This window comes from Pinus tabuliformis, chromosome 7 (genome assembly GCF_031772625.1).
Source record: "Pinus tabuliformis cultivar Carrire ecotype Pingquan chromosome 7, CPIR1, whole genome shotgun sequence".
Lineage (NCBI taxonomy): Eukaryota > Viridiplantae > Streptophyta > Pinopsida > Pinales > Pinaceae > Pinus > Pinus tabuliformis.
The window spans coordinates 1,061,631,378-1,061,659,008 of NC_142293.1; the positions used below are offsets into that span (position 1 = coordinate 1,061,631,378).

Here is a 27,631-nt window from a genome sequence, read left to right on the forward strand (position 1 = left end):
CTATATCTTTGATCTCCAGTTTATCATTTTGTCTTCTTGCGCTGATGCCGCGTTTTCTCTTCCTTTTCCTGGACCATGCGCTCCGATCTTGATCTCCTTGTCTGGATACAACTTCCTGTTGAAGGGACAACAGTTGCTTCTGCTTTGTCTTTTCCTCCCGAATAGTGATTTTCTATTTCCTTCACTTTCTGTATAGAAAAAGACAATAATTAGTTATTTTGTATCAATCACAAATCTCCTTAATTCTATCATAATTCTTTAACATATTACCATCTTAGAATGTAAAGGAGTTATGATTCAAAGGAAAAGATAAAGAAATAAATGGTAAATACATACCTTTTCCATCGCTCAACACCTGTATCATCACCTCCATTGTCGCATCACCATGCTTTCCGATGATGAAGCTCCCCTCCAAGTCCTCCCTAAAGGACCCAAGAAGTGAATCCCCCCAGGTGTTAGTAGCAATATCACCACTGCTCTTCTCCTCTCTGTCTCACACAAATGCGAAGAATCCCCAGCTCCATACAAGGCACCGTCTGGTAGCCTTCCAATGCCACCTCCTCCGACAAACTCCTGCTAGAGTATGTTGATCACCCAGTGATCCCCTATCCAAATGCCATACCAAGACAACCAAAAGAGTGTGTCCATAAACTAGGTGGCCACTGGTGCTAACCAAGACTCCCCTAGAGAATGTGCACGCTCAACTGCTAGGTCAACTGTACTATCCAGATTGCAATCAACCGGCATACCTGCGAAATGATAGGTAGTGCCACCGGGAACCCAATACCAGTCTGCACTGTCGATATCCCTAGTGCCTGGAAGCTCCTACTAAGCTACACCTAGGTCCATCACCATCTCCATATCCCACTCCAGAGGGTACCAACTCAGAATCTTTCGCCATCCAATCCCAAGGGAGGGATCGAATGCACGAACTCCTACACATAGAACAACCCCAGCATCTGGGTGCAGCACCCTATGCAACTCAGGTCATCTCATCTCGCTATCTTGGTCAATACATGAAATCTGACTAGGTAGCTCTATCTCTCTCTATCCAACGAGCCAAGGTAACCTAACAGTGTTGCCAAACCCATCTATGTATGCCTGAAGAGGGCTACTCTCACGCCCCAACGTGCACTCTACCTACACCAGTAGGGAATCCAACTGCTCCCAAGAGATCATCCAGGGAGTTAGTGATTGGATAGCACGAGTGAAATCAGCAGTTTGGAGAAGTTTTCAGCTGGATTTATAGGCAATTTCGAGCAAGTCGAAATTGGCAGTTAGCGTTGAGGTGAGACTCCAAGGGGGTCAAAAATCAGAAGTATAAACTAGCCAAAATTCTTTATGGGTTTTTTTGGGTTTTTGACAAAGATCCCAAATATAAAGTTTCATAATTTTTTGAGCACTCGAGGTGGGGTTTTAAGCCATATCTTTGCAACATATAGTGTAGAATTGCTGGGGATTGAATAGTGCATTTGGGGGTCAATTTCGGGAAGTCCAAATCAGGACAAACCATTTTTGGGTTTTTGTGGGTTTTGGCTAAGGAGGCCAGGGTTAAAAGCATATAAATTTCTAGGCAGTTTCAGTGCACCTTCCAGCCATTCAAACTTCAGTAGAGCAGTGGTTTCTAGGCAGTGCATGCAGATTGGTGCAGCAGCTAGGCAGCCTTCAGCTCAGCCATTTTCCTGCTTGGGTTTGGTCTTGCTTGTCCTTTCAGACAAACCAAGTGCACCATTCCATCATCTATTGTATTTGACTTGCAAAAATATAATAAAATGGCTCAAAAGTTCTCCATTTGCAGCTTTTATATAGGTGTTTGTTGAATATTTCGTTTTTGTAATTTGCTACATGTATTATTTGCTTGTTATCACTTGTATTCCTATTAAGGGTCATTACAGTGGTATCAGAGCATGATCTTGGCCTAGCTGTGGGAAATTAGCCAAAAAATCATGGAAGCTTTGGGTATGAGTGCAAAGTGACAGGTGAAACCGAGACAAACCCATGGCTCAAGGGAAATCTAGTATACAGAAATTTTGGGGTAGAATTCATTGGGACGATAAGAGGTTGGCCCAGTTGAGGAGGGTGATAGACCAAACCCATCCTCACCCTTACAACAAAGACGTTAGAGGTGAGCAGGTTGGGGTGCAACCATCTACATCGTGTGGGGAAAGTTGATCAGATCAGGGCACTAGATCTCCTGAAAAGGAGCAGACATGACAAAGACAGTTAGAGGGTGAGACCAGGGGGCGCTTTTGCTGGTGGAGACCTGGATTTAGATATCAAGAACCTGAGGAGGAGGTTGAGAATGATGCTGAGAGCCCACAGGATGGTGAGGAGCACATCGATATACCCAGTGTGGCGCAAGAGTCACCTTTATTAGAGACCTCTTTAATAGCCCTAGTTGACACCCTGGTGGAGAGGATAGAGCCTACTCACATAGAGCCATTTGTTGAGGGGGTGTCATGCCTGGACGAGATGCCAACAGTTGTTGAGGTATTTGGAGCCGTGACCGAGTTTACAGGTGATAGATGCCCATGATAGTTCCATCAATTTCAAACCAACCTTCTAGCATTAAAAAGGAAGGTCGCGTTAGTGCGAGAGGCGATTCTGCAACAGAACGAGGAGCTGGAGGGCATGAGAACGGTTTGTGCTGAGTCCACGACCAAATTGACTCACGTTGGGGAGCAGTTGGATTCCCTACTAGTGCAGTTAGAGTGCACGTTGGAGCATGAGAGCAGCCCTCTCCTGGCATACATAGACAGGGTTGGCAGCACTGTTAGGTTACCTTGGTCCATTGGACAGATGGAGACAAAGGTACCTAGTCAGATTGTATGTATTGACCAGGATAGCGAGATGAGACGACCTAAGTTGCATAGGGTGCAACACCCGCATGCTGGGGTTGTTCTATATGCGGGAGTATGTGCATTCGATCCCTATTTTGGGGTTGGGTGGCAAGAGATTTTGAGTTGGTACCCATTGGAGTGGACTATGGAGATGGTAGTGGACCCAGGTGGAGCTCATCAGGAGTTTCCAAGCACTGGGGATGTTGGAAGCCCCGACTGGCATTGGGATCCGGGAGGGGCCACCTATCATTTCCCATGTATGTCGGTTGACTACAAACAGGATGTTGCAGTTGACCTAGCAGTTAAGCACGCACATTCACTAGGGGAGTCTCGGTCAGCACCAGTCGCCGACCAGTTTATGGACAAACTCTTTTGGTTTTCTTGGTATGGCATTTATACACGGGATCACTGGGTGATTAGCATACTCTGGAAGGAGTTTGTCGGAGGAGGTGACATTGGCAAGCCACCAGACAGTGCCTTGCATGGAGCTGGGGGCTCTTCGCTTTTGTGCGGGGCACAAAGGATGCAGAGGAGCGAAGTAGTGGTGGCATCACTACTGACACATAGGGAGAGTCGCTTCTCAGATCCCTTAGGGGGATTTGGAGGGAAGATCCATTCATCGGCGGGGATAATGATGCGATGGTGGAGGTGATGATACTGATCGGGTGTGGCTTGACACGTAGAGACATAGCTCTAGGCCATCATATCCAGGGATGTGTGGGAGCATCTAGCATTGAGCAGTGGTGTGTTGTGGTGTGTTGGACTGCATTGAGGAGTGCGAGTGCCTCACATCGCAGTGAGTATATGAGGGGAGTGACAGGTGCAGTGATACGAGTAGGAAGCAGGAAGGTACAGGATAGCATAGTCACGGTCGAGGGTATTCAGCAGTGTACAGGGGTAGGCCGCAGTGTATGGTGGCATGTCCAAGAGTACTGGGATGATCAGTGGTATGCAGAGGCGTATGGTGCTGCACAACGAGGTCTTGGAGTGTTGTCTCCAGGGACACCCATGGACGGAGATACCAGGCATACCTTTGGGTGTAGTTCACCCAGGATCGATGGGGACACAGATGAGCGGTACTTGATGGTATCTGCAGGGACTCTCACTCCTGATCCTCTTCTACATCACTTACAAGAACGGTCGATCTGGTTGTTGTCCTTTGACACTCTGGGCATGAGCAACAGGGGGCGAGGAGCTCACTCGAGATATTTGGATGACACTTGGTGCGATAGAGAGGAGACTTCTCAGCGGGGGCATCGAGTCAGTGCGCGAGTTGACAGCCACAAGTCGATGGATGAGGTGATCACCGACAGGGAAGGCATATCATTCATCACTGATCCTATGCTTGGGGAGCTGGTGACAGGGTAGACATGTTTCACTCTTTCCACAGGGCATGTCTGGACCATGCATGAGCAAAGGATACTGTGTACAGCTGAGATAGTTGTCCAGTATGTATTCGGGTTCCTGACATTGTATTGACACATTCTCCAAGGGGCGGGTAGTCGAACCTGTGGCGATGGTTGGCAAGAGCAGGATGGATTCGCATACCCATCTATTAGCGTATCATATACCCATCTATTGGTTGCATTTAGGGGGTAGATATTTGGCACACGTGGTTTCCAGCAATCATCAGTACTACACAGTGGCAGGCACCAAACAGTTTAGCATGCCTCAAATTAGTTCATGATGTATGGAGCCTATATATCGGTGGCATGCAGGGACTAGAGATGAGGGCCAAAGCGATTCCATCAGTTGTCAGGGCTATGCCACAACAGGTCTACCTATGGGATGCAGGGATTCAGTTGATTAATAGATCACTCGTGATGAGTGGAGTCGTGGCAGAGAGTGATATAGTTCGCTTTTGGGATGACACATGGGGGTTCATAGAGGGTTTCATCATATGGGGAGACAAACATTCTCATGACTATGCTATTGCAAACCCAAATCTCCTTCCTTGCATCAAAAATTTCTTGGTCACCCCCATCCCCCTCGCAGATCACGCACTCCTCTCATTCTCACTACAGTTTGACCTCCAAAATCCACCCCCTACCCTTCCCCGTAGCCCTCCCAAAACCACCTTCCAATTTGAGGAGGGTGACCCCAATCTCTTCTCCTCTATCCTTAGGCAGACTCTCCCATCGAAATCCCAGTTCACCTCCCTCAGCTCCACCAAGGACAAATACCAGTGCCTCTCACATGCAATCTAGAAAGCTTCGCTCCAATCCTTCCCCTTCTCTACCCATTCTATGACCACCTCTCGCAAACCGAGAAATTACCCTATGAACAACTGGCATGACCAGGAATGTAAGTCTATGCATCAAGACCTCCGACACGCCTTTCAAAACTCTTTACCTACATACCCAGATCTCTGCTCAGCTTACCGTCGCCTCCTTCACCGCAAGAAGCGCCTCTTCATTGCCCATAGGAGACACGTTCTTTCTACTCTCCTCCTTAGCTCCCCTAAAGATTTCTGGGGGACCATCCTTTCCCAGCACTCTCCTAGCCCAATCGACCTTGATCCTGCCTCTATGTTTTCTCACACCTCCCAACTATATGATATCCCTGGCCAACCCCTGATTCGGGTTACTCCCCCCCCCCACCTCCTGCCACCTCTTCTCCGACAAAGATATCAGGGAAGCAATATGGACAATGAATAGCAGCAGGACAGTAGACGAAGAAAGCTTCTAGGCAGAATTCTTCAAGCATGGACTTCACCCTCTATTAGGATATCTGGTGGACCTTTTCAACCAGGTGGTTCGAGATGGATTTCCGGATAACTGGTCACACCACATTATCTACCCGATCCATAAGTCAGGACCTACTTCAGATCTCAACAATTACAGGACAATCATGGTTGGGCACACATTCTCCAAGTTATATGCCACAGTGCTCCACAGGAAGCTCTCCCACTTGCTTGAGCAGAGACAACTCAGGGCCAAGGGCCAAGCAGGTTTCTGTCCAGGCCACCAGACGATCGACCACATCCTTACTCTTCGTAGACTTCCGGAAGGCCTTTGACACAGTTCCAAGGGAAGATCTTTTCCAGAGGCTAAGAGAGATTGGTATTTCCTCGACTCTCCATAATGCTATCATGCGTCTCTATGAGGTCGTCCTTGGTCGTCTCCGCACAGTAGGAGGATTGTCGAATTTCATCCGAACCACCATTGGAGTCAAGCAAGGATGCCCCCTTTCACCTACCTTATTCGGAATATATATCGATGAGCTTGAGTCCTTCCTCCGAGAGCATATCCAGGATACAGATGGATGTCTTTTTCACCAGGTCATGATCTCCATCCTCCTCTTTGCAGACGATATTGCCCTCATTGCCTCCTCCCAAGAAGGCCTCCAGAGACAGCGGGATGCGCACACAGCTTTTTGTGACCGGAGGCATCTAACTGTAAACTTGGGTAAAACCAAAGTGATTATCTTCAATGGAGTCAAGAAATCCTCAGATTTCGGCTTCCTATTTAAAGGAGAAGAGATCAAGATTGTCAGCACCTATACATATTTGGGAGTTTAGTTCTCAGGGCCTCGCTTCAGCCTACGGCTAGCCCTTCAGCCTCGGATCAACAAAGGGTATGGCTCCCTAGCCCTTCTAGAAAGGCAATGTTTCCGGCACCACTTCTAGGACATCTCGTCCAAAATGAACATCATGGACACCTTGATTCACCCCACAGTGCTTTACGGCTCAGAGATTTGGGGTCCCTCTCTCCTAGAGTCAGATTGGGCTTCAGTAGAGCGAGTCCAGACCCTCCTTTTGCGTCGTTTCATCAAATGCAAGCAGACAGTTCCCCAGCACATCATTCTAGCTGAGTTCAGGGCTCAGCCTTTCCATCTAGAGGTACTTTTCCGGTTAGTGTCCCTCCTGCACAGACTTCGAGGCCTGGAAAACGTGAGGAAGGGTCGCGACAGATACCCGTATTTAGCATATTGCTCCTTGGAGCACATCGCCCGTATGTAGACAGGCCCATCCAAATGTTGGTACACCAATGTGACAGAGATTCTGGAGGCTTTAGGAATTCAAATGGTCCACCTCCCTCCTTTTCAAAACTCTCTGAATGCTCTTGGCCACCTTCTTCCCAATCAGCAAGAGCTGAATAAAATCATTAAGGAGGATATTTACAGATGATACATTCAGACTACATGGACCAATCCTCCCAATGGGTTGCACCCAAAAATGGCCTTCTACGGGGAGCACTGCCTGGAGATCAGGGATGGGCTCATCATCAGACCTCAATACATGTTCCAGCATTGGATGCATGCCCTTAGAATCCGCCTCGGGCAGTTCAGAGTCGGATCTCACAGACTCCAGGTGGAAACAGATCACCACATCAATAGGGCAGATAGGATCTGCCAGCTCTGTCATTTACAGGAGATAGAAACAGAGACACATTTCATCTTCGGATGCCCTGCGTACTACGAGATCTGAGGTCATTTCCATTGTCTCTTCAGGTCTTCTTAGACCTTGTCCAGCTTCCTCAGATATGTTGATCCGAAATGCCTAGCACTTTATCTCCAGGAGGCTTTCAGATTTCGGGCTCGTTTTCTTCAGCCTCCCACCAGATCGGACACTACGCAGAAGATCATGGACTTCTTTAGGGCGCTACCCTCAGCACGGGGCACCAAAAGAACCATGGACCATCCCACTGATACTGAAAACAGATCAGTGCGGTCTCGGAGGGGCCAACCCACCAGACTGCACCAACGCTCCAGGATTAGTTCCACCCCAAGGAGGTGCCTTAGAACTTCCAGGCGACATCATCGATAGCCCAGTGTATCTACAAGACAACAGACTTTGACAAGTGTCCCTCAGTTTTCTTCTCTCGACCTCGGATGTTAGGAGTAGGGGATAGACAGGAGTTCCTTCCCCCCCTCTTCTTCTTCTTCTTCTTTTTCATCTCTGCTTCATCGCAGCGCTCTATTTCGAAGCCGAGAGCTCCTTTCTTCTTCATTTACATTTTAGATGTATTTCCTGCTTTTTAAAAGAAATGTTAAAGGGGACCGTTTGGTCCACCGACTTGCATGATGTAATCATTGTAACCGACAGTCCCATTGACTTACTATGGTCATTTGTTGGACATTAATAAAATTATCTTATCTTATCTTATCTATTGCTGAACAGGTTCAGAGTTAGATTTGGATGGGTAGGCCTTGGTGTCATGGAGATGCCCAGGCAGGATGTGTCTCGCCTCTTTCAGTATCCCACCATCGAGTTCCAGGAGAGCAGGATACTATTTGCGCATGATGGGGAGTATGACATAGTCAGAGTAGCGCAACATCAGCATGGTGGCACCACTCTGGGACTAGCAGGGAACTGGGGCATCACAACTCTTCACAACTCAATAACCTTTAGGGATGTGCTGGCTACTACAGGGGGAGATCATATAGATCTTCCATTGGGCTTTAGCGAGTCACTAATGGAGCAAGGGACTTCTGGTACTTGCGCCGGGCAAGATAGTGAGTGGAGCGAGGGGAGCTTCATGTTGGACAGGATGGCTTAGGATCCTGGTATCGAAGGATTCTTTCATATCAGGAAAGTGTTGAGGTCAAGGACGATTCAGTGGCACATCTAGGACCCTGGCACATGTTGTAGTGACAGTGAGGAGCAACAATTATAGAGGATGCTCGTTCAGGCATTGCTTGAGGACAAGCGATTTTTGGAGCATTGGAAGAACTTGCCGGATGAGGATGCCACCTGGGAGGGTGAACACATATTGGAGCACCCATATTTGAGGTTGCTTGAGAGCAAGCAACATTTGGGAGGGGAGGACTATCATGTCCCTTCTCAAACACATTTGTAACGTGGTGCTGCTACACAATTTTGCACAATTTTGACTAAGGAAGAGAACCCATCATTTTCGACTTAGGGACTTGGGAGGCAATTCGACTTAATTTGGTTGCTAGTGGAATGTGGGGACCACCCACATGGGAATTTGAATTGGCCCATTCAAATAGCTTGGAGGGAAAGTCGAATAGGTGGATGGAGGGGCCCACATGAGGTAAGGGAGGCCCAAGGAGTTATAAGGAGGGAGCAGCTCTCATCTTGGGATTCATTCATACATCTTGCAAACAAAATCACTTGACTGTTCACTATACTGTTTAGCTGAGTCAACCGGTTGTTTAGCCACGAATCTCTCAAGCGAGAGATTCAACCTCTACTTCGGGGGACCATCCTTGCCCGCCCTAGAGAGGCAGTTCTACAAAGATTTCAGGAGTTTTGGGGCAATGACATGCACCACCAACCAACGCAGAGCAAAGGGTGTGTATTTCTGGGCAGACAGGGAACACGCAGAGGGAGATTGAGGCAAGCAGGGATTTGATTGCTTGTCCACGAGTTGGGGAGCTGAGGTAGCAACATTAGACCAGTGTTCTTGCTGGTTTTTACAGCCAGCTGAGCCAACATTCCAGCAATTCGAATTGTTGGGCTGGGGGGCAGTGCAGAGGCCACACAACAGATTTTTGTGGTACTTGGGAGCAACTGAGTTGGGCCAAGAGATCATCCAGGGAGTCAGGGATTGGATAGCACGGGTGAAATCAGCATTTTGGAGAAGTTTTCAGGTGGATTTATAGGCAGTTTCTGGCAAGTCGAAATTGGCAGCTAGAGCTGAGGTCAGACTCCAAGGGGGTCAAAAATCATAAGTCTAAACCAGCCAAAATCCTTTATGAGTTTTTCTGAGTTTTTGACAAGGATCCCAAATATAAAGTCTCATAATTTTATGAGCATCGTAGGTGGGGTTTTAAGCCGTATCTTTGCAGCATACAATGTAGAATTATTCGGGATTGAATAGTGCCTTTGGGGGTCGATTTTGGGAAGTCCAAATCGGGCCAAACCATTTCTTGGTTTTTGTGGGTTTTGGCCAAGGAGTCTAAGGTTAAAAGCATATAAATTTTTGGGCAGTTTCAGTGCACCTTTCAGCAATTTGAACTTCAGTAGAACAATAGTTTTTGGGCAGCACAGTGCAAATTGGTGCAGCAGTTGGGCAGCCTTCAACTCAGCCATTTTCCTACTTCGGTTTGGTCCTGCTTGTCCTTTCAGACAAGCCCAGGTGCACCATTCCATCATCTATTGTATTTGACTTGAAGAAATATAATAAAATGGCTCAGAAGTTCTCCATTTGCAGCTTTTATACGGGTGTTTGTTGAATATTTCATTTTTGTAATTTGTTGCATGTATTATTTGTTTGTTATCACTTGTATTCCTATTAAGGATCATACATTTCTCACCCCTATTATATTAATACACATTAATATTTTAATTTTCCTAAGTTTATACTTAGGAACCCCATTAAAAAATATTAATTATTTTAATATCTCTCCATCCGGGTGGAATTTCCCCAAACTATGGGTCTTAGAGATCTTATGTGCTTTAGCCTCTTCACCAATTTTTATGGCTGGAGCACATCCGATGCTACCACAAATCAACACAAAACACCCCATTGACCTATTTTAGGCACTTGTAAGTAATAAAAAGGGTATCTTATCTTATCTAAAGCCCTTAAATTTTAAGTTAAATCTAATTGCAAATTGCCTTCAAAGTTTTCTCCACACAAAATGATGTTTTCTTGTGCAATAATTTTAATACAAGAAAACACCCCATGATTTCAAAATTGCTAGTGCAAGTATAAATAGGCAAACTCATTTTGGTTCATGGGACTGTTACCGCTCAAACTAGTAGGGGTCCTAAAAGGGGATCCTAGAGGGGCAATTGCTAGGTCAAGAGCAACAATGGAGCAATAGCCCACTGTCACCTCAGTTAAAGCTCCCTACTCTTTACGAACTTTCACCGATGGGAGGAGACCCAATATGAAGGGAATCACCTAGATGAATTGGTCAATAAAGGGAAAAGCGTGATTCCTAAAGTGGCCTATTCACAAGGAAGGCTTAATATATGGCTTGCTTGCCCAAGAGGCAAGATGAAAGGCTCTCTAAGAAGGGCCAAGAGGATCTTAGGGGCTAGGTTTAGGGAATGAAACTTCTTGAAGAGGGACCTAGTCCTAAAAACCCTTATGAAGACTTGGTTTACAAATGGCCTTTCAAGAATTACCTTCCAAGGGTTATGGGACCACACGGGACCATGTGGACCCCAGGTCTGGTTAGGGGGATAGGATTAGGAAACTAATTATGTGCTTGACCTAATTAAGAAGGAGAAGGGGATCAGAGAAAGAATTTTCAATGAAAGGTAATGCAATGATCCAGATGAGGTCACTAACCAAGGGAAACCTAGGGCAAGAAACGATCCTCGATCTAGGGCTTGCAATATCTCGAGATCCCATCGTCGAATTTGCTTGAAATTTGGAGGGACTCTAGAGAAAACTCTAGCGCAGTTGTGGACCAAAAATCCGGGTATTTGAATGGCTAGATTGTGAGATAAGTGATGCCCTAGGAGACCTACTACGCTAGGCCTAGAAAATAAGAGGTGGGGAAAGAAAATGGGTTTAAGGTGATCAACTTTGGGTGGACCAGTGCCTAATCCTTTGGGGAGATTGGAGTCAAGTAGAATTACTATGGAACATAGAAGGCCTCAAAGACAACTTCGCTTGGCACTAGGGCAGCAACAAAAGTAGCTTCAAAGATTTTATACTTCTTTTTGCAAGGTAAATGGCTTGTCAAGATGAATTGCAATAATGAAACATCCCTAGGAACATTCATTCATTATGCATGGCCCATACAGGAAGCATTCACTATCCAGAGACAAAATTTCCACAACTTCGCATAAGAGATGTAGCAAATAAGCCCTTGTATAGCGAAATTCCAACAACAATGTATGTGACAAAATTAAGAAAAAAGAATAGCATTAAAATGTACTTACATGTATAAGAGTATATCCAACCATCAAAAAAACTTGCAATCAAGGAGCTCCAAGACATATGAAAACTATCCAAACATTAAAATTCATTCCATGCTCCAAAAATTCGTCCTCCAACAAGGATAGCTAAAATCTCTAAAGAGATACTAGTTCCAAATCCAAGTGATGATGCTAAAATGAATTCACATCACTTGTATTTATACGCTTCTAATGAGTTCGATTTAGCTAATTAGGCCTACATTAGCCCCTAGAATAAAATATTGTGCAAAACAACTAACTTTTGGTGACAAACCCACCAAACTAGCTCATAAACAAAAGAATAAGCCTCTCAAGAGGTCGAATGACCAATAATACATGTTGTTGGGCCTTCTAAGAAGCTTGATGAAGTCCATAAGTACCACAATGATGAATAGGACTCCCAAAAGTAGTGGACAAGGGGTCGGCCCCTTGTTTTCCAAATAATAAACCAGTGGTGCTCCCAATGGGTGTGAGGGCACACAAGTAACTTCATGGGCCTCCAAGTAGGTCAAAGATGCCTGTAGACCATCTGTAAGGGCTCAAATGATGGTGTAAGTGATGCCACATCAACATACAAGTCTTGGGTCATCCGCCAAGTGTATGGTACAACTATGGGGCTAGTTGGGCATGGTGAACCAGGTGCATCTTCCTCGTCCAACAGGTGAATCTTGAGCAATCTCTGAACATCTCTGGGGATCCATGGAGTGTTTACTACTGTTGTGGAGGTCCATGGCTCTCAACACACACCCTACAAGTGCCAATGTAGCCTTCGGGAGGGTTATGACCCATATAGGGAGACCAAACCCAAAATGGAGACCATTTGCAAGCCTGCATAAGATCCAATGAGTCCCCTAGCCTTCCAATACAACAAGTCATTAAAGGAAATAGAGTTAAAGAGCTTACAAACCATGGACAACAGGTGGACACTTCATAATGGCATGCCCTTCCATAGTGGGCTTTGGCATGTGCTAATGTCTCCAAGCTCCAAATGGGGTTAACCAAGTATCTTATTAGGTGGTTTTTACCTTTAAAGGGGATAATATGTCCAAGGTACATCCTTCAAAGGGTGGTGGCATGTGATAAAGAGATTAATGGAGTAGGGAATGAAAAGGGGCAACCTTGGGCCACATGTTGTGGTACTAGGGTAGCTAGCAAAAGGGAAGCCCACACTTGGGTATATAATGTATAGGAGGGAGAAATCGTAATACATGAAGTGCCCCAGCATTGATTTTTCCACCCTTTTTTATATGCCTTTTGCCTTTTATTATTTTTCTTTGATTAATGCTTGAGGCTCAAGGGATAAGAGCATGATGTGTAAGGTACAGCAGTGGATACCCCCTTTAAGGTAGGGTGGTCCATTGCCCACCGGGAGTTGGGACAATCATGGGTTCCAGAATGATAAAGGAGGTTCATCTAGGGCCTGTAGGAACCGGGGTGATGGCCATGATAATGGGGTAGAGCTCATGTATTGGCTTTTGCCCACATACTAAATGTATTTGTCCCGACCATCTTTTGCATTTTGTGGTACATTTTCCTATTGAATGTGGCCAATTATGCTTTTACTTTTCTTTTCAGCTGCATCAACCTCTAGGGCATCGTTCCAGGCCCGACTGAAGGTGTGGGCAAGGGGAAGGGGAAGGCTAATCCTATGTGGACCCAGTGGAAGAATGTGGACCCAGGTGGGAGGAATGATGAATGGGGTTATAATGAGCGGAAGGGGAGTGATATATGTGGATGAGGGAGCGGGACCACGCAACCAAAATCAGGGTTTCCCATGAAGTACCATCCCTAAAGCCCAAAGGTCAGTAAAAGAGATCCCACGAGACTAGGGTCCAAGGTTAACATCCAAAAGAGGTCTAGGGGACAAGAGCACAGACCTAGCCCACTCTTTCTGCTGAATCCCCCCATTAATCCATGCCCAAAAGTTTCCATGATAAGTAAACTACAATACTCAATTACCAAATGACAAGGCATACCTTCAGGTTTGGGAGGCCCACCTTCAAACATACGACCATGACAGATGGGTGAGGGACCACATGGCTGGCTTAGGTGGCGAAGAAATGGCACAACGAGCTAGTTGGTGGTTGCAAGGGGCTGCTGGCTGCCAGTTGAGGACCATCTTCTAGAAAAAAATCTAGGGATATCACCCACAAAATGGTAGGTAATAGGGACTAGCCACAATGATTACTAATGAGTACTAACCAATATTCTTAAGTATCATGAGTTTTGGTTGGAATCTAGATTACTCATCCATCATCCATCCTCACCTTACTGTCAATTACTCACAAATAATACTTGCTAGTATGGCAATTATGCTTTTCCCTTAGCCAAACTGTATAAATTGCATTGGCATCAACTTGCCCCTTATGAGCTTTCTTTGCGACAATTTCAAAGTATCTAGGATATAATGTATAACAACTCTGGTGTAATTTCTGCATGATTCTCCCTATGGACAATCACTTAAGGATATTTGTATTATGTCATCTAGCTATATTTTTTATATGTTGAACCTTCTGAGCATTGAACAATACCAAAATTATTCCGTGCTAGGATTTACCCATTTCAATATAATGTGCATGGTTTGATGTTTAATTAAGCATTATGTATTTGGCCAAGAAATAATATCTGGGAGTGTTATCCATCATATAACATGAAATACAAGGGATCCATGGGAAGAGAAAATGTATCCACCCAAATCACATCCTAGAAAATGAAGAGTTCATATATTGGGTATGATGGGCAAGAGAGAATGACTAATTCAACAAGTTTCTAATAATGAGGCAATTGGCAGCAATGCTGATTGAAAGGAGCCTGGTGTATAAAACTTTAACCAAAAATAGCAGACTTCAGAGTAATTCTTACCGTTGATGTCTCATATTCTAATTTTACTGTTCGAAACTCAATAAATTTACACTTTGTATTAGTTATTTTCATGAGCATTCACACATCGAATATTAGTTCTTATTTCCCATTTAAAACTTAAATAGATACTCTCATGCATAACCTTTATACAAGGCCACTAATTTGCATTCAAGATATCTCCACCTGAGCCAAATACATACAACACAAATTAATAGATCAGAATATCATACCCAAAGGTACCAGCTGGTCCAGTAGAAATATGAGTATTAAAGAGTTCTCCCGCACTCTTAGAGATGCCAAAATCTGATAATTTAGCATTGAAGTGATCATCCAGTAATATGTTACTTGGCTTGATATCCCTATGTATCACAGGAGGTTCCTACACATCCAAAGAACAGAACAGACCAATGTTTTATTAGTAATAAAGATCTGAATGAGTTGCATCTGTATGGTCATTTCATTTGTACCATCCTTTTCCGGAAAAAAATAGGTTTTAAATAGTCAAGTATTCACAGAATAAGTTATAGATGCATAATATAGAAGCAATCTGGTGGAGATAGATTGCCCAGCAAACTGGAAGTTGTTCAATGGGCAACTAGTAACAGAGCTGGACTTGATAACAGAGTTAGACTTGTCATTCATTAAGCATGCTTATATGGACCAAAGTGGTTTTATTGATCAAATACATCAATGTTGTCTCCTACATTTGCTATTGATCGAATAATGTCACTCCTTGTGTATGGATCAGTCCATCAGGACAAACTCTAAATTCTGTAAAAACTCAACTTGGTACTGAATGAATGGTAAGGCTTCGTTACGAGCATTTAAGAGAAAATGAACTTAAAGACCGTTCTTTACATACTGAGATAAATGAACAAAACATCCTAAGGCTCTAGAAGATAGTTCAGAACTAAAATAACTGAATAGAAAAGGATGGATGTTTTTGTTCTCTGAAGTAATATATCAAATATTTTCCAAAAAAGTTGCACGTCGTAGAAGTTTAAACTTTGATAAGAAACTAAGAGAGCATTTATTGTAAAAGAAATAACTTTGCATCCATCTTTCCTTGAATGCTTGCTTCTAATAACAGAACTGATCTAATTTTTTTTTAAGGAATTAACTGATGCATAATGTATGTTGTCTGTCCATGCATCGATTCTTGCAAGGATCTGAAACATAACAATGCACAAATCGTTACATTAAATTACAGTGTGTTTTCAGTCATGGACCATGTCTGAATATTTCCCCTTGGAATCTCACAGATTTTCCGTGTTGCCATTATTTGTAATATATTGGAAAGAATTTAGTATATGCTGTTCTACCATAGACAAAATCTATTTTTTTGTATTACCTTCTTTCTTTTATTTAAATATGTCTTATATTGACAAAAGAAACATTTACAAACAAAAGGACATAAAGTGGAAGGGTGTATACAATGCACCTTCTCACCTCTTCCAAAGCATGACTAAAGAAGACAGAAAATCAGAATAAGCTGATTGATCAAGAGATTCAGCATCTTTTATCAATGAAGTGCCCTTAGCCAAGAGCTAGATGCAGATCTCATTATGCCATAACTAACAAAAAGTCAAGACTAATAAACTTATGCAGTTCACACATATAGCTGAACTACTGGCTGTTGTGCATTCAGGAGAGTGAATTACAATTTATGTCCCTATTCTGAAATATTAAATTTCAGGATAACTTGAAGCAAGGATGATGGTGAAGTGATATTTGAATTTTGACACTTGAAACTTCCAGCCCTTGCAGATGGGATACATGCTTGTTCGATTTAGTTGGAGACCCATAAGAATGCTTTTATACCCCCACAGCGACTTGGGAGCACCACAGGTCATATGTTTGGAGCAATGTTGCAGTTATCGTTATTGGGATATTATCGGCAAGGGGAAAAATAGGAAAAAATCGAAAAAAAAATCGTAAAAATAAGGAAATAATCGGGAAAAAATCGTAAAATACAAAAATATTCAATTTTTTTAATATCTAAAGCATCTACAACATAAAATAAATACGTTGACACATAAATATGATAAAAGAACTAATATATAAGATGTGTAATATCATTTCTAGTGCTACATCACACATAACAGTGAATCATGTCCTAAATAGTAAGTCCTAACAACTGAGTCCCAACTCAGCCTCAAAATATCAACAAAAAATAAAATAATGTATCTCATATCATGAGTCATAATGTCATATACAATGAAATGAACCAAATAACTAAAGTCTAATACTACTGATTTCCTTTGCCCCTCTTACGAGAAAATGCAATAGCTTTCCCTTTCCCTCTAGATGTAGATGCTGGTGGAGTTGGCAGTGGACTTTGCTGTGCTCTAGAAGCTGAAGAACTAGGAGATATAGGAGGTAGACCACGTCCTCTACTGGTGGCAGGGTTAGCCCGGGTAGGTGGTGCCACCTCCTCCTCCTGTTGCTCCGCCTCCTCCTCCTCCTCCCCCTCCACCACCTCCTGCTCTAACCAATCATCGACAGACTCCATGAGAGACCTCTCGGCCTCAACCCTCCATGCAGCAATGGTGTCAATTCCATCCAATGAGATGGCCTCCATATCAGGTATCCTCTTAAGTTGCCTCACCCACAACCGAAGATTGTAGTAGACGTAGACCATGTCATTAAGTCGTTGGGACTCCAACCTGTACAAAAATCATGAAATAATAATTATAAAAAAAATATTGTTTAATGAATTCAAAAAATTATTTGGAAATTTGCAATATTTTAAGTTTTAAGTTTAACCTGTTGCGCTTCTTGTTGTGTATTTTTTCAAATACACTCCAGTTGCGCTCGCATCCTGAGGAGCTACATGTTTGGCTAAGGATTCGAATGACAAGCTTTTGCAGAAGGGGTACCCTGGCACCATACATTCTCCACCATGCATTTACTACAAAATTACAAATAAAATTTTAAATAAACATAAGAAAAAAATGAGATTTGAAAGTTGAAGCAAAGTATGAAGTTATGAACTTGAAGAGACAATGAAATTTGAAACAAACTAAAAAATACCTGGCATTTTAGTTATCTTATCAGTCACAGCCATGTCAAAGCCAAATATGCCACCTGCCATCCTATATGTCTCAATTTCTTTGGAGATTTTTGTACGTTCTGTTGGAGACCGCACCATCCTTTGAACACAGGTTAAGAATCCATCCATGATCTCAGCATCAAATACGAACCCACATGGGTAAGAAAATGCGAGGTTCAGATAGATCCCTGCAGCATGAATGAGACGATGGAGTGTGTTGTTCCATCGTTCATCAATCACTTCCCTTAGAAGGAGTTATATCTCAAACCCCTCATCTCCCTTACCATCATAGTAGGCCCAAATGGATTCTTTGGTCCTTTCCATGGCCTCATACAAATAGCCCATTGCGGGCTTCTCACCATCAACTAATCGAAGACCCTTTACCAAAGGTTCAGTAACGGTGCATACCTCCTGCACTCCCGCCCAGAAGTCTTCCTGGTATGAAACTAATCTGCATATGGCCTTTCCCTCTAGTTTGTGGCTCATTGTCAAAGCATGCCACTCCTCTGAAAGAAACATTCTCTTCACATCCCACATAGAATTCAAGATGGATTGAAGAGATATGAAACTGGTGGCAAACCGTGTAATGGAGGGGTGCACCAACTCTTTGTTGTTGGTGAATTTTCTCATCAAGCTAAGCACAGATATATGATTATATATAAATTTTGTAATGCTTTTTGATGACTCAACAATATCTTTGACAAAGGAAATTTCTCTATGTCCTCCAACATCAAATCAATCAATGTGCAGCACAAGGTGTCCAAAATAAAGTAGGATGCCTCCCCATAAGCAACTTGCCAGTAGCAACATAATTTGCAGCATTGTCCGTTGTGACTTAGACAACATGTTCTGCACCCACCTCCAAAATAAACACATCCAGCAAATCACATAAAGTTTTAGCATCTTTGATTTGTGAAGATGCATCAATAGATTTCATAAACATTGTCCCCTTGGGACAACTAACCAAGAAGTTTATAAGGGTTCTCCCCTTTTGGTCAGTCCAACCATCTGACATCACAGTGCATCCTGTTTGTGCCCATGACGCCCTAAACTCCTCCAATCTTTTGGTGTAGTCACCCTTTTCATTTTGAAGAATCTGACCTCTAAAAGTCATCATAAGAAGGAATTTTGTACCCTAGGCCAACAGTTGCAATAGCATCAAGAGCAGGCTGGAAAATGGATTATTCCTTGCAACGCTGAAAGGAATATCACTCCAAAGGAAAAATTTGGCCAACAACTTGTCAACTTGTTCTTTCTCAATTTTTTTAAGCATTGAAGTGATAGATGGTTGTGAATCAGGCGTGGTTCTAGGAAGAAAAAATGATGAGGCAGCTACCGGATTGGTTGTAGATATTGATGCTGAAGTAAAACCAGTGCCACTTCCTTGTTCACCTGAGCCTAACACCCTATTTGCTAGTTGCTTCTTCATTTCTGCTTTGGCCTCTCTATTGTGCTCTAAATTTTGCAATGATCTCATGGCTCTTTGAATGATTTCCGGATTTGTATTTGAGCAAGGCCCTACATCAAATCCAGGGATTTGTGCAAGGTGATACTTCAATCTATAAACCCCCCCCTAACATGCTGCCCACACAACTTGCAAGACAAGTTTATTCTATCAAACCCTCCATCAGGTTCACCAAATTCCCACAGAGAGTCCAATTTCCTTGGCATGTTCGTAACTTGGTTGAACTCTTGACTCTTGAGTTTTAAATTTGTAAGATGAAGTTTGAACTTTGAAGTTGAATGGTGAACCTATGGCAAAATAAGGATAAGAAGTTACAAAAATTTAAAAAAATTACATACATGAGTAACATGACAAAACACATTGAATTTTTGACAATTTAACAAACAAAAACACCATCAAATAAACTCAAAAATATTTGATAAACCAATGGGTTATCCAAACTCAACCAAAAACAAAAAAAAAAACAAAACAAAACACATAAATTTGGTGCCCATACTGGTTTGCCGGATAAAATTGATCCTCTCCTCTCCAGCTCCCAATCCACGGGGGGTTTTGAGTCATTTTCTCCTCCAATCAGCCCCCAATCGACCAAGGTTTTTCTCCTAGGTCACTCCCAATCCACCGTTGTCGCTATCTGATGAAATGAATAAAAAAAAAACATTTTTTTGGTGTTTATAACCCGCTATCCGCTGGCCCGACTATAAAAACACATCAAATCGCGATAAAAACGAAATTATCGCATTTTTTTCGGAAAAAAATATGCGTAAAAATCGGGCAATTTTATCGTTGTTTTGAAAAAATCATGATAAAACAATAAAATCGCAATTTTCGCATCACTGGTTTGGAGATCAAGGGACCACCCTCTTCATCACTGTTATTGGAGCCCTCCTATTCATTATGGCACATGAAGGACTTCACTAGGCCTTCCAAAGGAAATCCTAGCTATTGTATTATCATTCTGGCCCTCTTGAGACGCTTATTTTTCATATTATGGAGCTATTTGGTGGGCTTGTCACCAAAAGGATGTTATTTTGCAGATTATTTTTATTATAGGGGCATTATTAGGCATAATTTAGCCATTTGAATCCCTTCGAGGATCATATAAATGTAAGAAAGAATCATTTGATCTCTCATCATCACTTGGATTAGGGATAAATCTTTCAAAAGATTTCGGACCTGCAATTTATGGAATGATTTGGATGATTAAATGCATTTTGATGTGTGGAATATTTTTGCTCTCTCTTGGAGCTTCTATTTTGCAAATTTGATGGATGGATATACTCTCTTGTCATGTAAGTGCTTTTTTCATGCGAATCTCTTGATAATATATGTCTAATGTATGGAACTCTATGCTTCGATTTTGCTTGTGCCCTAAAAATTAATGTGAATTTATGAAACACTTGTAATCTTGGCTCGTTGCATATGTTATTCATCTTGGCAAAAAGAATGAATTTTCCTCAGGGTAGGTTGTGCACCTTTTCCTTGAAACTTCATCAAATATTGCATATTGAAGTACAAAATTCTAAATTTGTTGTGATGTTGCATCCACAAAGAGCGCAACTGCTTCTTTAGGCCTCCTTGAGGAGCGAAGTTCTTAAATTTTGATCATTTTGACTCCAATCTTCCCAATAGCCAAGCACTACTCCTAGATCCTTGGTGATCACATTAACTTAACAAAATATCATTCTTTCACCTCTTTTCTTCCTCTTCTTCGTCCCTAAGAATAAAGAGGTTTTCTAGGGCTTGGAGCCAAATTTTAGGGAGAAGGAATTTTAGGATTTTGTCCAGACAAGTTTCTTCATTTATGTCTCCTCTAGGCATCCTCTAGTTTTTAACGAATTCCAACGATGGAATTTCAAATAAATTGATGCCCTAGCTATCACATCAAGAGGGAACCCTTGAAGTTGCTTTGACTTGAGGATTTCTTGAAGGTTTTCACTTTGTAGTTCATCATTCAAAACATTTTCTCTTAACTATAGGTGATAATTGGATGAGCCTTTACCGCAGTATATCTCTCAACCCTTCGTCTCTTATAGTATTTCTCTCAAAGGGTTTTTCATGGAAAGTCACCCTAACTTCTCCCAAAGCTCACACTTTGATTGAATATTTCCATTGAATGAGCCATCCTTGCCTCACTTTGAACCCTAATATAAACACATCAATCACAAGTGAAGGATTTTGGAAGTTTTGATCTTAGGCATTCATCATTTTTTAATATTCCTAAGCCCAAGGTCATCCTTCATGCCTTTTAACTTTTCTTTAAGCATTTGAACCATTAATTGAACCTCTCCTTTGAATGGACCTTGGAAATCACATTATACCTTGCCATTGATCCTATCATTTGAGTGATTTCCTCCATATCGAGACTCCTCCCATTGGTGAAAGTCCATAAAGAGCAAGGGACATTGAATGAGGTGACAGTGGGTTCTTGTCCCATTGTTGCCATTGGGTCTAGTAGTCATACGTTAGGTACTCCTCCTAGGGCCCCTGCTAGAATGAGCGGTAACAGTATCTACACAACAATCTTGTGGGTGAGGATCTATGTCACATGACTCAAGTTTGAGTTTGGGTTCAACAATGATTAAGTTCGATTTAAATTCAAATTTTTTGATAACGTTCGAATGTAGATCGCCATTAAGTTCAACTATATACATTTTTCAATTTATATATATATATATATATATATATATATATATATATATATAATAATAATAAATTACAACTATATAACACAAAATTATATGTATATATACAAATAACTAAAAGTTTTAAACAAGCCCCAAGGGTTAGCTCAATCGATCAAGTACGGGCCTCACCAGATGGGAGGTCACAGGGTCAATTCCCGAAAGCTCTTGGGGTCAGGTCTTGCAGTAGGCGGAGAGGCGTCAACCCAGATTTTTCCAGTGGACGTAGCGCCACCCGTTGACTGAAGGTGTCCGTGAACCACATGCAAAAAATAAAAAATAAAAAAAGTTTTAAACTACATGAATTTACACTAATTTATAACCTAATATAAGTTAATATTATATATAAGTAATTTTTTTCAAGGGAAATCATCCTCTCTCCCAGCCCGAGAGCAAGAGTGAAGGTCCATACAACAATATTCATCAATATTCATAGGCATGTAGCCTTTACAAAAATATTTATCATCATCATGTCACTCGCAAGGAATTGAACTTGAGTGGGAGAGATAACAACTACTCTGCCCAACCACCCATGATAACCCTAATTGACAATATATAATTAAATTTATATTCCAATGATATATATCTTTTATAATGTTACTATTATTTTTCTTATTGTTTAACTCAATGTTGCAAACATTGGCATTGAGATAAAGTCAACAAGAGTCCGAAAAACCAAAAAATCATAAAAATCAAGAAAATATCAGTAAAAATCAGTGATCAACAAAATTAAGATACCGCCAAAATATCGGTAAAAATCGGCAAACATCGGCTAGGCCAAAAAACCATGATTTAGCAATTTTTTCGGGATAAAATTGGGATGTTTGCAATACTAGTTTAAATTGTTTTTGACACATATTCATGATGTAGGAACTTGATATATGCATTCAATTTCCTTTGTTGCTACAAATTGAATATTGTATGTGGATTACATCACTCTCTACTTTAAGATAAGTTTATCTATACATTACTCCTAATTTCCACAATAGTCATGAATGTTGGATGTTATCTATGTCCGTGACATCCTTACATTTATCTCTGCAATTTGGGACAGCAAGGAGAGAGGCAACATAGCTCATACTTTTCAACCATAGTGTTCTCTTTCCATCATTGGGATAGTTCCCCATTTGAACCTTGTATTGAACGCAATTTCCTATTAGATTAGACATTAATCTTTATTCCACCATCCACTTTATTTCCTTAACTTCGTAAATTTGTTTTGTTGGAATCTACTCTTTGTCTCGCCTTTCACTTCATAGCCTAAATTCCAACAATACTATCCAAGTAGATCACCCCTTGAGTTGAAGGAGAGATATTTAAAGTATAGAAGAGGGTTAGTGAGATGACAGTGGCCTCCCTCTAAGTTACACAAATCTAACACCTTGGTGCTTGGGACTTTACCCTTTCATAGGTTCATGTATTAAGAGGCATTGTTCAACATGTCACAGGAAATCGTCTTTTGCGGTGCCTTCTACATATGATGATGCAATTTCTTACTTTGAATGGTATTTTAAGGCATTTAACATGTCTTAAGGCATAAGTTGTTGGAAATGTAACTAGTTTTGGTCTTCATAATTGTTATTGTACTCATTTCAATATGTATCTTATGTAACAAACAAAAGAAGAAAAAGAAAAAGTTATTATTTTAAAGCATGGGTTTCATGCTTTTTATTGATGGTCTTCTAGGTAAAAGCATGCTCTTCATGCTTATAGGGTTTGTTCGATCATAGGATATATTGTTGAATCAAGAGAGTTGACATCATGATTGTAAGACCCTTCCGGGAAAGATATACCGTGTAAAAGAATTTATTTTTGAGTCTAGAAAGTCCTGGAAGCCTCCTAGCACAAGTCGGCGCTGGTAGAGACAAGCCGGCCCAGAAAGGGGTATACGACCCACAAAAAAGAGTATAAATAGAAGCACTTCAACTTCATTTGACACTCATCATCCACAAGTTCGATCTGCAATAGAAGGATGTGTTGACCACTTGAGTGGCACCTCATTATATGAAGGCTCCATGCCCAAGGATGATCGAGAGGACACTTGTACCATCAAATATCATCAGTCAACAAGAGTTTTTAAACTCTACTTCTATTTCTCATCATCTTTTTTGTACCCAGATTCCACACCCTACGGGGAATTGTAATAAATGATCCTAGTAATGATGAGTTTTTGACTCTGTAACAAGCCTAGGATGTTGGGACTCGATCAACAAATGAGTACGCCTTGGAGTGTTTTTTTTATCTGGTTAACTATCCCTTCTTTTTCAGAGGTGAATAATTTTATGGGTTTTTTCACTCACTTTTTACCCCAAAGTCAGGGTGACGGTTTGAAAGTTGAGCCCCTAACACATCTTAGTGTCTAGAGTCGATATATATTACCATACTAGATCACATAAAAATATTTGTGGAATTTGGCTAGGTCTAAGTAGGATTTTTTAATAATTATAAATTTCCTGCAAAACGGGATTTTTTAATTATTTTCTATGTAATGATGTAAATAAGTGACCTTAGGAAATGTCTAGGGCGTGTGACTACACGAAATTCATCCTCACTCGAAATTCATCCTCAGATACCCATCATTATCGTAGGTCCCACTTTGAGGGTCCAAAAACGACTTATAATCCCGCAAAGGCCGATTTTCCTAATGATAGTGGCAAAAATGAAGAAAATTTTCAAAAAATTCAATAATTGGAAAAATTTAGAAATTTTTCCAAAGTCAAAATAGGTCAAATTTTGACATGGAAATTATGTGGAGAGTCAAAGGTGATGTAGCAATCATGTGGGGCCCACCAAACAAGACTCAATTACAAAGTCAAAGCAAGTCAAAAGTTTCCATGTTGAGCTCATGAGGCATACGTATGGACAAAAGTCTAAGGTGGAAAGTAAATGAGTGGGGAGGGGACCCACTTCACCCTCCAACTTTTGTCTCAACGCATGGTTAACATTTACCAAACTTTTATCAAAGGGAAATACGTTATGCTTGGGATAATACGCACATGCCAAATGAACTCCACGTTGGCCAGTCAAAGAATTGTCAACATAGAGATATGCTACAGCAAGACAAAAATCAGTGTATGGCAAAGGGATAGTTGAAAGATTCAATGGAGAAATTAGTGGAGGCTTGTCCCCACTCACCCAAACACAAACTCCACGCAGCAGTTCCTACAGCATGTCAGTATCAATTAGAGGCAGTTTTATGTTGATGATAACACACACATTTCACACAAAAGACAATAAGACTCCACACAGGCAGCAGCCAACAGTCAACGCATTGGACAAATTTACACATGTTTGGGTGACTGTGGGTGCATGGCACAGCGCTGATCTAATGGTAGCTCACAGCAGTTACGTAATTGTTTATGTGGCAGTCTTCAACAGAAAATTGTGGGATATGTTTCCCTTCCTTCCCACATAGCTGCACACTTGTGCCACTTAAACACATACGCTGCCATCCAAGGAAGACTACACAAGCCATCTACAGGTATTTTTCAGCAGTTTGATTGCCATTTGGAGGGCTCATCTTCATTGGGATCTCAGTCATGTGGCCACTTGAAAACTCAGTTTATCGTTGGAATTATCTCCATTGCCACACTTGTCATTTCATTTTTCATTGAAATTGGCTCCCATAGTTCTATTCAAATGAGCCTTTGGCTCTCGTATTGTATCTTTAGAACAAGCTATTGGACTTACGGAGACTCTACTAGATTTTGTATTCATTTTCATATAATAAAAAGACTTTGGGGTACTATTGTGTTGGTGTTCTCCTTCCATTGCTTGAGGTGATGTTATTTCAATTGTTGTGCTTTACATTCTACATGTATGTTGGATTATGCTAATTATCATTTTGCCACTTGTTTGGATTAACATATGCAAGCTATCTTGTATGGTTTTTGGGTTAGAGAAATACTCTAGGAAGAGGAGCACTAGAAAAATTTTGGTGAAATCTCTAGTCTTCTCCTCCATTGTATAATCTAATCCCTTTATGATTGCTGACATATTTTTCCAAGTGTGTAGAGATCTTTAGATTTGGTTGAAGGATTTACTTGGGCGTGGGGTAACTCTCCAATAGACGAACTAACTCCCAAGATCAAGAACAGAAAGACCCAATGGGTTTGCCTCAAGGATCTCATCAAACGATTTTGAAAGAGGGAGTTTCCTTTCCTCTAGCTTACTAAGATCACATAAATTTAAATTCAATATTTTTCTTGATCAATATCTTGTGCTTTCAAGGATTTTATTTGCTACCTAGAGCATGATTTTAACTAGACAAGTATGGAGTTCTACTTGCATGTCTTGATTTAGTTCTTGTACACTAATTGTAAATTATCATTTTGACTCTTTCACGTCATATTTCCACTCATTTTGAATCTGTTTTGCATCCCCTTTTGAGCAGATTTACTAATTCAATCCTTGTGGCAGCTTGAGGGAGTTTTCATTTGAGACATTTAACAAGTTATTTGGAGGACCTTTGGAGCATTTTGAGACTTAAATTCAAGGAGGTGATGAGTATTTGAGACATCATTTCTTGAAAGGCCAAGTTCTACTTTGAGGGCATCATCGTTCTCTCACTAGACTGTGGGCTAGAGGAGGCTTAGTCTCTCTCCTTAGCGTTGAATACAACTCTCTGTGGCTGATTTGATTACTACAAATTTGTTTCTTGTATTTTCAGAATTTGTCAAAGACTCTCCTGTAGTTGTTACTTGAAGAGATCTAGCCCTTGGAAGTGGCATGTTGTAAAAGACTCCTTTGGTTTCCTTGGGAAGTCTTCTCAAAAGGCTTTTCTTTTCTCTCTTTGTAACCAATCTCTAATAAAAAGATTATTTTTTCTTGTGAGGGAGCTTGGGATTTTTCCCATGGTATCCTTTCTCCCCATTTAGAGGGAGGATCATTGCTTGTGGGTGGACTAATCTCTTAGTTTAGTTACTCCAATTTTCTTTGTTAATCTCATTGCTAAGCTCATTCGTGCATGATTAGTTTCTTAACATAACACTCACAACCATTCTCATTTTAGCATACATTTGAGATTGGTTTATGTCTGCCATTTCCATTTCTTGAAAGCTTGTATTGGGCAATCTACTACAACACATGCACTACTGCATCTTGTACCGCTGCCCATGGCTCTGCCACTGCCACTGTTGCATCCATATGACAGCTCCCTCTGCATCCGTGTTGCTATTGGTCCTTTCTCCCAACACTGCAACCCTCTCTCATCATGATGCATCGTGCTACTGCACTGCAACTCAGTTACTAAGAAGTAAGTAACTGATCCACCCAACTACTAACATCCCTGTTAGGCTAGAAACACTCCCAATGTTGAAGCTCTCTCTGCTGCTAACAAGTGCTCCCTCTACTAACCTTTGTGTTGCTGCAACAACTCCATGCATCTCGCACCATTGCACACCTCTTTGTGCCATCCTGCACTAGTGCAAAACTCTTCGTGCCTCTCGCACTGTTGCAGCCTACTAGCCTTGCACTGCCTGGGGACTCCTGCACTGTAGTACTCTTCGCCGCTTCATCCAAATCCGTTTCTATAGACATCCGCCAGTCCTGCTACTCTCTCTTCGGGGCTCTCGTAGCAAGGGATAATCCAAGAGGTTGGGTACCTTAAGGATCTTGCCCCTCATCGTCTGTAGTCTTTCTGACTACAGCGCGATGTCTCCCCACCTCTTCTCTAGAGGTACGTGAGCACTCATGGCACAATCGTCATCCTCCTCTACCTCATTTTCCACCTTTGTTGGCGCTGCCTTGGAGTCAGACGCCTCTCCCTTGTTCTTCTTCCTTGGACACTAGTTTGCATAATGACCCAGTTCCCCAAAGTTGAAGCACTTGACCTTGGAGAGGTCATTTTTCTTTCTCTTCTCCTGCTTTCCCGCAGATGCTAGAATTGCATCCTCTTCCTCTTCC

The 27,631-nt window shown here is 41.7% G+C and overlaps 2 protein-coding genes across 10 annotated transcripts in view; both read right to left on the reverse strand.

Moving 5' to 3' along the window:
- LOC149251293 (putative LRR receptor-like serine/threonine-protein kinase At1g51820) overlaps positions 1–27,631 on the reverse strand; it is a 338,812-nt gene that overhangs the window by 69,136 nt on the left and 242,045 nt on the right. For all 9 annotated transcript variants that reach the window (XR_016266859.1, XM_089459343.1, XM_089459339.1 and 6 more), the window contains one exon: positions 14,757–14,905. Coding sequence is in view for 8 of the 9 variants with exons in the window: in XM_089459343.1 (XP_089315469.1) it covers positions 14,757–14,905 (149 nt within the window). In the remaining variant the exon portion in view is untranslated. The remainder of the gene's footprint in view (positions 1–14,756; positions 14,906–27,631) is intronic.
- Positions 16,629–19,560, reverse strand: LOC149251294 (uncharacterized). Its single transcript, XM_089456513.1, has 2 exons — positions 17,293–19,560; positions 16,629–17,192 (listed from the first exon to the last, which is right to left on the reverse strand). Exons 1-2 carry the CDS (start codon positions 17,418–17,420, stop codon positions 16,775–16,777), a joined length of 546 nt encoding a protein of 181 aa, XP_089312639.1. The 5' UTR covers positions 17,421–19,560; the 3' UTR covers positions 16,629–16,774.